At 41.5% G+C, this 12,116-nt stretch overlaps 1 protein-coding gene across 1 annotated transcript in view; it reads left to right on the top strand.

The window, feature by feature from the left end:
- Positions 1-2,775: 2,775 nt before the first annotated feature.
- The window catches only part of tpo (thyroid peroxidase), a 43,453-nt gene continuing 34,112 nt past the window's right edge, over positions 2,776-12,116 (top strand). The window contains exons 1-6 of the mRNA XM_045724963.2: positions 2,776-2,819; positions 2,989-3,149; positions 3,500-3,632; positions 4,095-4,224; positions 10,250-10,456; positions 10,641-11,159. Coding sequence (XP_045580919.2) covers positions 2,776-2,819; positions 2,989-3,149; positions 3,500-3,632; positions 4,095-4,224; positions 10,250-10,456; positions 10,641-11,159 — 1,194 coding nt within the window. The remainder of the gene's footprint in view (positions 2,820-2,988; positions 3,150-3,499; positions 3,633-4,094; positions 4,225-10,249; positions 10,457-10,640; positions 11,160-12,116) is intronic.

Genomic DNA, 12,116 nt, shown 5'->3' with positions numbered 1-12,116 from the left:
CCTCTTGCAGGAACTGCTGACACACTCCAGCCACATGAGGTCTAGCATTGTCTTGCATTAGGAGGAACCCAGGGCCAACTGCACCAGCTTATGGTCTCACAAGGGGTCTGAGGATCTCATCTCGGTACCTAATGGCAGTCAGGCTACCTCTGGCGAGCACATGGAGGGCTGTGCAGCCCCCCAAAGAAATGCCACCCCACACCATGACTGACCCACCGCCAAACCGGTCATGCTGGAGGATGTTGCAGGCAGCAGAACGTTCTCCACGGCGTCTCCAGACTCTGTCACGTCTGTCACGTGCTCAGCGTGAACCTGCTTTCATCTGTGAAGAGCACAGGGCACCAGTGGCGAATTTGCCAATCTTGGTGTTCTCTGACAAATGCCAAACGTCCTGCACGGTGTTGGGCTGTAAGCACAACCCCCACCTGTGGACGTCGGGCCCTCATACCACCCTCATGGAGTCTGTTTCTGACCGTTTGAGCAGACACATGCACATTTGTGGCCTGCTGGAGGTCATTTTGCAGGGCTCTGGCAGTGCTCCTCCTGCTCCTCCTTGCACAAAGGCGGAGGTAGCGGTCCTGCTGCTGGGTTGTTGCCCTCCTACGGCCTCCTCCACGTCTCCTGATGTACTGGCCTGTCTCCTGGTAGCGCCTCCATGCTCTGGACACTACGCTGACAGACACAGAAAACCTTCTTGCCACAGCTCGCATTGATGTGCCATCCTGGATGAGCTGCACTACCTGAGCCACTTGTGTGGGTTGTAGACTCCGTCTCATGCTACCACTAGAGTGAAAGCACCGCCAGCATTCAAAAGTGACCAAAACATCAGCCAGGAAGCATAGGAACTGAGAAGTGGTCTGTGGTCACCACCTGCTGAACCACTCCTTTATTGGGGGTGTCTTGCTTATTGCCTATAATTTACACCTGTTGTCTATTCCATTTGCACAACAGCATGTGAAATTTATTGTCAATCAGTGTTGCTTCCTAAGTGGACAGTTTGATTTCACAGAAGTGTGATTGACTTGGAGTTACATTGTGTTGTTTAAGTGTTCCCTTTATTTTTTTGAGCAGTATATAATATGTGACATGGCCAGTATCTAAATGTCATTACTCTATAAAATACAGGATGGTACCTTTCTTATTGGTAGAATGGCAGTGATGTTTCCTGCTCAGACATAATAAAGACAAGGTAATCTCACGCTGAGTCAGAAAGGTAATTTCCCTTTCTTTTTCCTAGCTCAAATAAGCAAGACTTTGATGCACAATTCAGTGGCAAGACATGCATGGTGAGATACACAGAAGAATAAGTTATATCCCTTCTTGACATGTCTCTCTGTCTTCTAAATGCGTAGGCAGTGCAGGCAAAGTGTGCAGCTAAAGAAAACAAGGCTTGAAGTGTTTCTGCAACGTAGTCAACCAAGTATAACTGAACCTCTTATAATGCCAGACACTATGAAACCAGACCAACAAGACAGTTTTCTCCTTGCCAACAGACGACAAGAGTCTTCTCTGAGAAAAACGCCAAAAAGGTGGGCAAATATGTTGTTCGATCGCAGATTTGGTGTAACTTCTTGAAATACTCGTTATAGCAGTTACTAGGAGTTGCTTTAAACATGTCACTCATTAAGTTATCATATTTTATCACATTCAGCTCCTGGTGGATTGTCTACTGCTTTTAAATTAACTTAGTTACTCATGAAAAAATGTAAATATATATTTCTGCGATTGACTTACTGTACATTCAGGTATCACCAAACCATGGCTGGACATTTCAACCTGATTAAATATGCCATTGTATACTGCGCGATTCTCATGACGTTTTTAAGTGACGAGGCCAGAAACTCCAAACGTGAGTACTCTCTCTTTTGTTTGGTTATTGTTCCTATTGATTATTTTATTATGTGTGCATGATTCAATTAAACACAGATGTATTTTGTATTTTGCACATACTCTATATTCTATTCGTGTCAACTTTTCCACCCAAGGACATAAAAAAACTTATATAATACTATGGATTATATAATTGAGAAGTTGGTCATTAGAGAACAGTCTAATTCCTCCGTCCAGGCAGGATGGGGGAATTAGACTGTTCTCTAATGACCAACTTCTACATGGCAGTCTCCCTCCCAATAGGTATTTGCTAGCGCGATGTATCTCGGGGAGATTGTCAGGGGGAAAACGGAGCTATTAAATAGGGCATATTAAACATTCATCTTTTTAAAATATATATTTTTTTAACATCAATTTGAAGAAAATGAAAACCCACATGATAGTTGATATGAGAAGGGTATCAGATCTGTGCAATTGAAAGCCTTGTGAGAGTGACATGTGACTGCTCATTCTAAAGCCCTATTGTCTGAGGGGGTATTTCCTGGATCACATCAGTCTGTATTGGGTTCAGTATCTACTTCCCCCTCCACGGAATGTCATGATGTCGATACATGTCACTTCGGGTAACCGAGAGAGGTTACTAATTATCTCCTGCTCAGCCACATTAGGTGCCATTCAAAAGGTATATACAACTTTCCCTCACTGCTTTACAGGAGATATAGTAACAGAGCAGAATGTCACTGTCCCTTTCTTCCTTGCCAAATTACTACAGGGATCACAACACTGTAGCTTTATTATTATCCAAAATTGGTTTTCTTTGTATACATTCTCTAACAATTTGTAAATAAATAGAAACGCTCTCTATATTATGTTTCCGTATTATATATCATGGGTTGGTTTCCTTACAAGTCTTATGTTTGACTCTTCCAGGAGCATCATTTGACAATGGGGGATTACTCCTTTCCTCTTTTCAAGAAAGCCTTCAGATGGTGGACACAGCATTATGTCACACCAGGACAGAGTAATGAACCTAATGACAGTGTGTGCATGGTTCATGTGAGAGTGTTCCTAGATACATTACTTTTAAATTTTTTTAAGATCGGGGGGGAGCGGGGTCCACTTTTTCACTACTTATCTGCCAATTCCTCTGAATCACAGGCGAGGCACACTCCGGTCCCCAATGCAGCTGTTTACATTTCTCCGGCAAGCAGAGCCTGAGACCCAGGAGATTTCCAGAGCTGCAGAGGTGTTTGACACAACTTTATGTATTCTAAAGGACAGAGCCAGCCGGAGACATAAAAGGGCTCTTGTTGCATCAGGTAGGTCTATGGTCATATTTCACTTCAACCGTTATCACACTATATATATGAGTAATGTAGGCTATGCTATATGCTTGCAATGACAGCACAAAGGTCATGTCTATTCTGTGGTATAGTCAAATAACTGCCTGAGATCTGTGTGGTTCTAACTTGAGCCAGATACTGGTACGACACAGAAGAGATGCATGCAGATGCAAACTTCACTTAGAGTTAAACGTCAAAGATAAGCCTTTCGCATATACAGTGTCAGCAATATTATTGAATTGCAAAATGGCTGCCCTGACCAGCCTAATTAGACGATCTGTTGCAGACTATTTGCATTAGTTAACTCAGTGCTGTCACTTCTCAAGAGCTCCTTTCATTGGAGGACTTGGCGCTGATTGCAGACCTGTCGGGTTGTCCTCCACCCGTTCTCCCAGCCTTCTGTCACAACGATTGCCTCGCCAACAAGTACCGTTCCATATCTGGAGTCTGCAATAATAGGTGTCTGGTATATTTCCTGTATCGTTTTCATTCAATCTGAACATCCACAATAAGTTTTGTTTATACTTATATTTTACATTTCTCACAATAGGTTAGAAAGTAGATTTTTTTTCTTCTTCATAGATTCAAAAAATTACTGTAGTATTTGATGTTTTTTAAGTAACTAGAAATGGAATACCCCCCCACACACACAGACACAAGCTAAACACACACACACACACACACACACACACACACACACACACACACACACACACACACACACACACACACACACACACACACACACACACACACACACACACACATAGCTATTTTCTGTTGATTTCCACACAATTCCTCTAAAAACTCCCACCATGCACTATAATTAACTTATTCTCTGTGAGATGTTGCAATCGGAGATGGCATACATACCTGTTTTGTATTGTGGGGTATTTTGACAGATTTAAACATATTTTTCAGGCAAAAGCCTTTCTGGGGCACAGCCAACAGCGCCTTGGCCAGATGGCTTCCGGCAGAATATGAAGACGGGGAAAGACAACCAAAGGGCTGGAACCATGGGCAACTATATAATGGCTTCCAACTTCCCCCGGTAATCTCTAAATTGTGAGACTGCAGGTGCACCATGTTTTCATAAGAAAGCTATTTGAAAGGAGTCTACTTAGTTTTCCAGTGTTATCTGCTTTCTATTAAAACGTGTGCAGAATATCCATTGCATTTAAATAACTACAAAATTAGGTTAGTAAATTGTATGGAAAGCACATATGCTGCATGCATTCATTAGGCAGGTACGAGAGATATGAACTATTTCTGGTTATAGAAAATATATATTTTTTTTATCATACTGAGAATGTGTTAATATGGGGGTTTTTTTCCAAGAGGAATATAATCCGATTTGCATTCATATTTGTATTTCAGATATTTTCAGCTGTCGTATTTCATGTTATCACCACACACTGACTGGATTTTTAAAATGGAGAAAAACATCATTAAATATACAATACATTACATAGCTACACAGCCTGCAGTTTGCACAGTGTTTAACCCACTAAATGGAACCTAGCATTTATTAGTCTGTATTACAACATATTTTTACTGTGATTCTGAAGCTACTGTAAATTCAAATTTTTTCCTCCGAGGTTGTGAAGTTGGTAAAACACCCTTGTAATCCTCAAACACTCCTTGAAACTAATTGAAATCGTCAGTGAAATGTAATCTAAAATGTCATCTAAAATGTAATCTACGTAATCCCCAAAAGTAACTATTTATCATGAGAGGGTCATAAACAATAACTAGTAATGCTACATAGTACATATTAAAATCTCACTTTTCTGATAAAAAAAAAAATTGTTGTAAATTGTTGAGGTATAGTCACTTTTGAGGACACAAGCTCAAGTAAATACAACTATGATAAAATATGAAAATAAAAAATATTTGATATGATGTATTTCTTATTCAACAAAACTATATGAATAAGGTTTGAAATTACTGATATGCTTTCTAAATACAGCATAATCAAATGATGAAATTACTAACTACATGATTTCACCTTCCTTATACCTGTAAAATGCATATTTTCTAAGTGTCTCTCTTGATCAAAACATCTGCCCCACCGCTGTGAACATCACAGAGCTCCAGCTTGGCTTCCTGAACTCAATAGGAACTGGCCTATATTCTTATACTAATCGTCCGTCTATGACAAACAGAAAGTGTATTTTTGTTTAAAATCTACAAATAATTTTAGATTACTGGCTATAAAGCGATCTCTGAATGTTCTAGAGCGACAAAACCACTTGCTCCTGCTGTGCTATGATGTAAGGAAACCACTCCTCTTTCTATTCTGGTTAGAGCCAGTTTGTGCTGTTCTGTGAAGGGAGTAGTACACAGCGTTGTACAAGATCTTAATTTTCTTGGAAATTTCTCATATGGAATAGCCTTCGTTTCTCAGAACAAGAATATACTGATGAGTTTCAGAAGTAAGTGCTTTGTTTATGGCCATTTTGAGCCTGTAATCGAACCCACAAAGGCCGATGCTCCAGATACTCAACTAGTCTAAAGAAGGCCAGTTTTATTGATTCTTTAATCAGAACAACAGTTTTCAGCTGTGCTAACATAATTTCAAAAGGGTTTTCTAATGATCAATTAGCCTTTTAAAATGATAAACTTGGATTAGCTAACACAACGTGCCATTGGAGCACAGGAGTGATGGTTGCTGATAATGGGCCTCTGTACGCCTATGTAGATATTCCATAAAAAATCTGCCGTTTCGAGCTACAATAGTTATTTACAACATTAACAATGTCTACACTATATTTCTGATCAATTTAATGTTATTTTAATGGACAAAAAATTGCTTTTCTTTCAAAAACAAGGACATTTGTAAGTGACCCCAAACTGTTGAACGGTAGTGTACATGGCGAGAAGTTGCTTAACATGACCACGCCCCCGGGTAGGGTACAGCCGTAGAGTACTCCCGTTACGCCCATGTAATAATTCTAACTTTGGCGGCATCCTAAGCAAACTACTGACACTTTTTTGATGTTTTAATGAAGGTTTTCAGCAGCGTTATTACTGGTTGTCACAACACCTCATTTTTTTAAACCTTTATTTAACTAGGCAAGTCAGTTTAGAACAAATGTTTATTTACGATGATGGCCTACCCCAGGCAAACCCTAACCCGGATGATGCTGGGCCAATTGTGCGCCACCCTACAGTATGGGACTCCCAATCACAGCCAGTTGTGATACATCCTGGAATCAAACCAGGGTCTGTAGGGATGCCTCTAGCACTGAGATGCAGTGCCTTAGACTGCTACGCCACTCGGTAGCGCAAATTATTTGCATGATACGTTTTCTGTCACTCTGTTGTTTTACCCGACCTGCTAACACTGACAGTAAAGCTAATAGAGCTGTCACTGTTTGTTTACCCCTAGCTTTTTTGCCTGTTAGCTGACATTATCTGGCTGGCTAGCGAGAGAAGTTAATCTCGATTGAATTAGCTAGTCTTAGATATGTCGCGTAACTACTTCCAGTGTTTGCCTGCCCTTGAAGGGTCTAGGTATTTAGAAAAGTTGATTATTGTTGGCTTGCCTATACAGTACCAGTCAAAAGTTTGGACACACCTACTCATTCAGGGGGTTTTCTATATTTTTATTATTTTTTACATTGTAGAATAATAGTGAAGACATGAAAACTATTAAATAACACATATGTAATGACCAAAACATTGTTAAACAAATCAAAATATATTTAGATTCTTCAAAGTAGCCACCCTTTACCGTGATGGCAGATTTGCACACTCTTAGCATTCTCTCAACCAGCTTCATGAGGAATTATTTTCCAACAGTCTTGAAGGAGCTCACACATATGCTGAGCACTTGTTGGCTGCTTTTCCTTCACTCTGCGGTCCAACTCATCCCAAAACATCTCAATTGGGTTGAGGTCGGGTGATTGTGGAGGCCAGGTCATCTGACAGCACTCCATCACTCTCCTTCTTGGTAAAATAGCCCTTACACAGCCTGGAGGTGTGTTGGGTCATTGTCCTGTTGAAGAACAAATAATAGTCCCACTAAGCACAAACCTGCAGCGTATCGCTGCAGAATGCTGTGGTAGCCATGCTGGTTAAGTGTGCCTTGAATTCTAAATAAATCACTGACATTGTCACCAGCAAAGCACCCCCACACCATCACACCTCCTCCTCCATGCTTCACAGTGGGAACCACACATGCAGAGATCATCCGTTCACCTACTCTGCGTCTCACAAAAACGCACTGGTTGGAACCAAAACTCTGACATTTGGACTTATCAGACCAAATGACAGATTCAACTAGTTTAATGTCCAATGCTCGTGTTTCTTGGCCCATGCAAGTCTCTTCGTATTATTGGTGTCCTTTAGTAGTGGTTTCTTTGCAGTAATTTGACCATGAAGGACTGGTTCACGCAGTCTCCTCTGAACAGTTGATGTTGAGATGTGTTTGTTACTTGAACTCTGTAAAGCATTGATTTGGGCTGCAATCGGCCGTGCAGTTAACTCTAATGAACTTATCCTCTGCAGCAGAGGTAAAGCTGGGTGTCACGCCCTGATCTATTTCACCTGTCCTTTCACCTGTCGCTTACTTTCCCCAGTCTATTTATGCCTGTGTTTCCGGTCTCTGTGCCAGTTCGTCTTGTATGTTTCCAAGTCAACCAGCGGTTTTCCCGTTCTCCTGCTTTTTGCAGTCTCCTTTTTCTAGTCATCCTGGTTTTGACCCTTGCCTGTTTCTGGACTTTGTATCCGCCTGCCTGACCATTCTGCCTGCCTTGACCACGAGCCTGTCTGCCACTTTGTATCTCCTGGACTCTGATCTGTTTTTTTACATTTTTGCCTGTCCACGACCATTCTCTTGCCTACCCCTTTGGATTAATAAACACTGTAAGACTCCAACCATCTGCCTCCTGTGTCTGCATTTGGGTCTCACCTTGTGGCTTGATACTGGGTCTTCCTTTCCTGTGGTGGTCGTCATGAGAGCCAGTTTCATCATAGCACTTGATGTTTTTTGTGACTGCACTTGAAGAAACATTGAAAGTTCTTGACATTTTCTATGTTGACTGACCTTCATATCTTAAAGTAATGATGGACTGTCATTTCTCTTTGCTTATAAGAGCTTTTCTAGCCATAATATGGACTTGGTATTTTACCAAATAGGGCTATCTTCTGTATACTATCCCTACCTTGTCACAACACAACTGATTGGCTGAAACACATTAAGAAGGAAATAAATACCACAAATTAACTTTTAAGAAGGCACACCTGTTAATTGAAATGTATTCCAGGTGACTACCTCATGAAGCTGGTTGAGAGAATGCAAAGAGCGTACAAAACCGTCATCAAGGCAAAGGGTGGCTACATTGAAGAATCTCGAATATACAATATATTTTCATTTCTTTAACACTGTCTCGGCTACTGCATGATTCCATATGTGTTATTTTATAGTTTTGACGTCTTAACTATTATTCTACAGTGTAGAAAATAGTAAAAATAAAGAAAAATCCTGTAATGAGGAGGTGTGTCTAAAGTTTTTACTGGTACTGTATGCCCTTTCAACTTGCCGGAAACCAGCTGGGGAGACCACCCTACCAAATGGCCCAAAGTAGCCTATGGTAATACAGCACCTAGTTGGTGGAATATCCAGGTTTGCATTAATATCCAAATGCCGAAGAATATTATAGCTGTCATTTGGTTGGATACAGCTCACTAGTCCTTACTACAAGCTAACTAGCAAGATTTATGCAATACACATAGCTATTTAGATACAAACAGGTGTTAACGACATACCAGCGATGAAGTGCTTCGAACACTCCTAGATTTATCAAATAACCAGAGCCAGACAGCTTCCCATCATCATCATAGCAGCGCAATAGCCTGAAACCATGATGTTCTTCTCACCTGGTCCTTGGGCAGTTGGTGAAAATGAATGTGCTGGTCTTTTCTCCTACTATTGTTAAAAAAAACAGCAGGTTTTAGATAGCTAGTTTAAGAAAATTCGTTAGAATCGTCACTTTGACTGCTAATCGTGATCGTACCTTCCATTTGACATCTGTTCATGCTAAACATTTTCACGTTCAGAATGAAAGTGTTTTTAGGTAGTTGATTTAGACAACATGGAAGTACATTAAACCTATCAAGCATATCCCAAATGTTCATAGAATGATAAAAAAAAAGATTTATCGGGTAATGAGTAAAGTTGGCAATTTAACACAGGAGTAATGGGAGTACTGAGTTTGTACTGTACTCGGGGGCATGGGCATGTTAAGCCCTGCCTCGCCGTGTGTATCTATTGCAGGCATGTTGCCACGTTCACGTGCTAGTCAGAACTAGGAAGTTGTGACATTTTTCATGTGCTAACTGGTTGTAAGGTATACACATGTGCCGCGTTCAACAAGTTAGCAAGTCAAATGTTTCTGAGAGTCCTTGTTCCGACTAGCTTTGTGAACGCGGCATGTGCTAGCTTTGTGGTTGCAACGCCAGGGCTGTGGGTTCGATTCCCACGGGGGGCCAGTACGGAGAAAAAAAATGTATGAAATGTATGCATTCACTACTGTAAGTCGCTCTGGATAAGAGCGTCTGCTAAATGACTTAAATGTAAATGTATGTGCTTTGTCAGTGTCGTAGGGTTCAGCCAGGAGTTGTTGGATAATCTGAAGAGAGGATTAAATGGTGGGAGGGACATCCCACCTTCAAGTGGTGTCAGATTTCACATCCTACATACCACAGGTGGAAAATATACACTGCTGTGTCTGTGAGAACCAGGGCTATCGCTCAATGCAAGCCATTTCAATCTATGGTTTTCACAGATCCATTTAAAAGCAAATATGCCAGGTTGAAACCTATACCAGAACCATGCAGGTCCTCTAAACAGGGGACTTTACATCTAAGAGGTTATTTAAAGGTCATCTTTGTTGAGAGACATGGGCTATGGTCATGCTTGCAGTGTACTTGTGTTTGTGAACAGTGAAGCTGTCGATTTCTTCATTGTCCTTTATGAGGACGAGTTTAGAACCATCAAACACAGGAGACACTCCAAAATATCAACATTTATCATCTAACCATACTGTGTCATGTTCCCACTGCATTACCAGGTACATGAAGTCAGCAAGAAAATACTGCAGAGCTCCACCAGACCAATGTTGCTAGATGCTGTTTATTGTCAGATGCTAGTGGACTGGGGCCAGTACATCGACCATGACATATCCTTCACTCCTCAAAGCACAAGCAGAGCTGCTTTCTTGGGAGGACTGGACTGTTTAAAGACGTGTGAAAACATAAACCCCTGTTTCCCTATTGAGGTAACCACTCGTAATCACCCTAATGAATACGCTTTCACATCAGTTGTCTGTCTGCTTCCCAAATCCTACCAATCCCTTTTAGGGAGACAAAAGTGTTGTAAAATATAGCTTTTGGAAAACACTTATATAATATGATTAACTGAGCATTTTTGGCTCAAACTAAGTTGTGTTCTTTCTCTCACAGACATTCCCTGATGACAAACTGTCTGGGAACAGAAGCTGTGTGCCTTTCTTTCGTTCATCGCCAGCCTGCTTCTCCGGTAATGCACAGGCTGCGACGGCGGACATCAAACAAGTGCTACAGCGTCAACAAATGAACTCAATCACGTCTTTCCTGGATGCATCCACTGTATATGGCCACACCCCATATTTACAGAGTGCCCTTCGAGACCTCTCAAACTCTGAGGGTCGGCTGGCTGTCAACAGCAGATTCACTGACAGTAGTGGCAGACCCTACCTGCCTTTTGTCCCCAACACCCCGTCACCATGCTTCCAAGATCCAGGGGATCCCCAGGGGGAAAGGGTGGATTGTTTCCTGGCTGGGGACAGCAGGGTGAATGAGGTTCTGACCCTGGTGGCTCTACACACTTTGTGGATGAGGGAACACAATAGAATCGCAGAGGCCTTGAATAGCCTCAACCCACACTGGAGCTCAGAGATTATTTACCAAGAGGCCCGCAAGATCATCGGAGCTCTGCACCAGGCAAGTCCTACTGTACATGATGGAACGTCACGATAATATTGTATGAATTGTATTAAAATACATAGTCATGTAGTATTTTCACTTTGGGGAGCCTTGTTTTGTTGTGGGATGACCCAGCACCCCTAGTTCCTGGCGCCTGATGTATGGTGTTACTTATTGTAGTGAGATTATCAGAGTGTTATTAGCATTATCCAGGTAAGAAGTTATTCCTTTTAGGTCAGAGGTCAATCTCTTAATTCAGAGTTCTTATCTGTATCAGAATGGGGTTTGAATTTAAAGTGCACAAATAACTTCTTAAAAATGGCCATTGGTCTTACATTAGTCAATACAAAATAGATGTAATGAATTATACTGAACAAAAATATAAACGCAACATGTAAAGTGTTGGTCCCATGTTTCATGAGCTGAAATTAAAGATCCCCACATTTTTCTATATGCACAAAAAGCTTATTTCTGTTAATGAACATCCCTGTTAGTGAACAGTTCTCCTTTCCCAAGATAATCCATCCACCTGACAGGTGTGGTATACCAAGAAGCTGATTAAACAGCATAATCATTACACAGGTGCACCTTGTGCTGGGGACAATATAAAGGCCACTCTAAAATGTGCAGTTTTGTCACACAACACAATGCCACAGATGTATCATGTTTTGAGGGAGCGTGCAATTTGCATGCTGACTACAGGATTGTCCAACAGAGCTGTTGATGTTGATTTTTCTACCATAAGCCACCTCCAACATTTTTTTTAAGAATTTGGCAGAACGTCCAACTGGCCTCACAACCACAGACCAGGTGTAATCATGCCAGCCCAGGACCTCCACATCCGGCTTCTTCACCTGCGGGATCGACTGAGGAGCATATCTGTCTGTAATAAAGCCCTTTTGAGGGGAAAAACTCATATTGATTGGCTGGGCCAGCTCCCCAGTGGGTGGGCCTGGCTCCCCAGTGGCGGGCCTG

This window comes from Salmo salar, chromosome 09 (genome assembly GCF_965601325.2).
Source record: "Salmo salar chromosome 09, fSalSal1, whole genome shotgun sequence".
NCBI classification, from domain to species: domain Eukaryota; kingdom Metazoa; phylum Chordata; class Actinopteri; order Salmoniformes; family Salmonidae; genus Salmo; species Salmo salar.
This window is presented reverse-complemented; position numbering and strand designations above follow the sequence as displayed.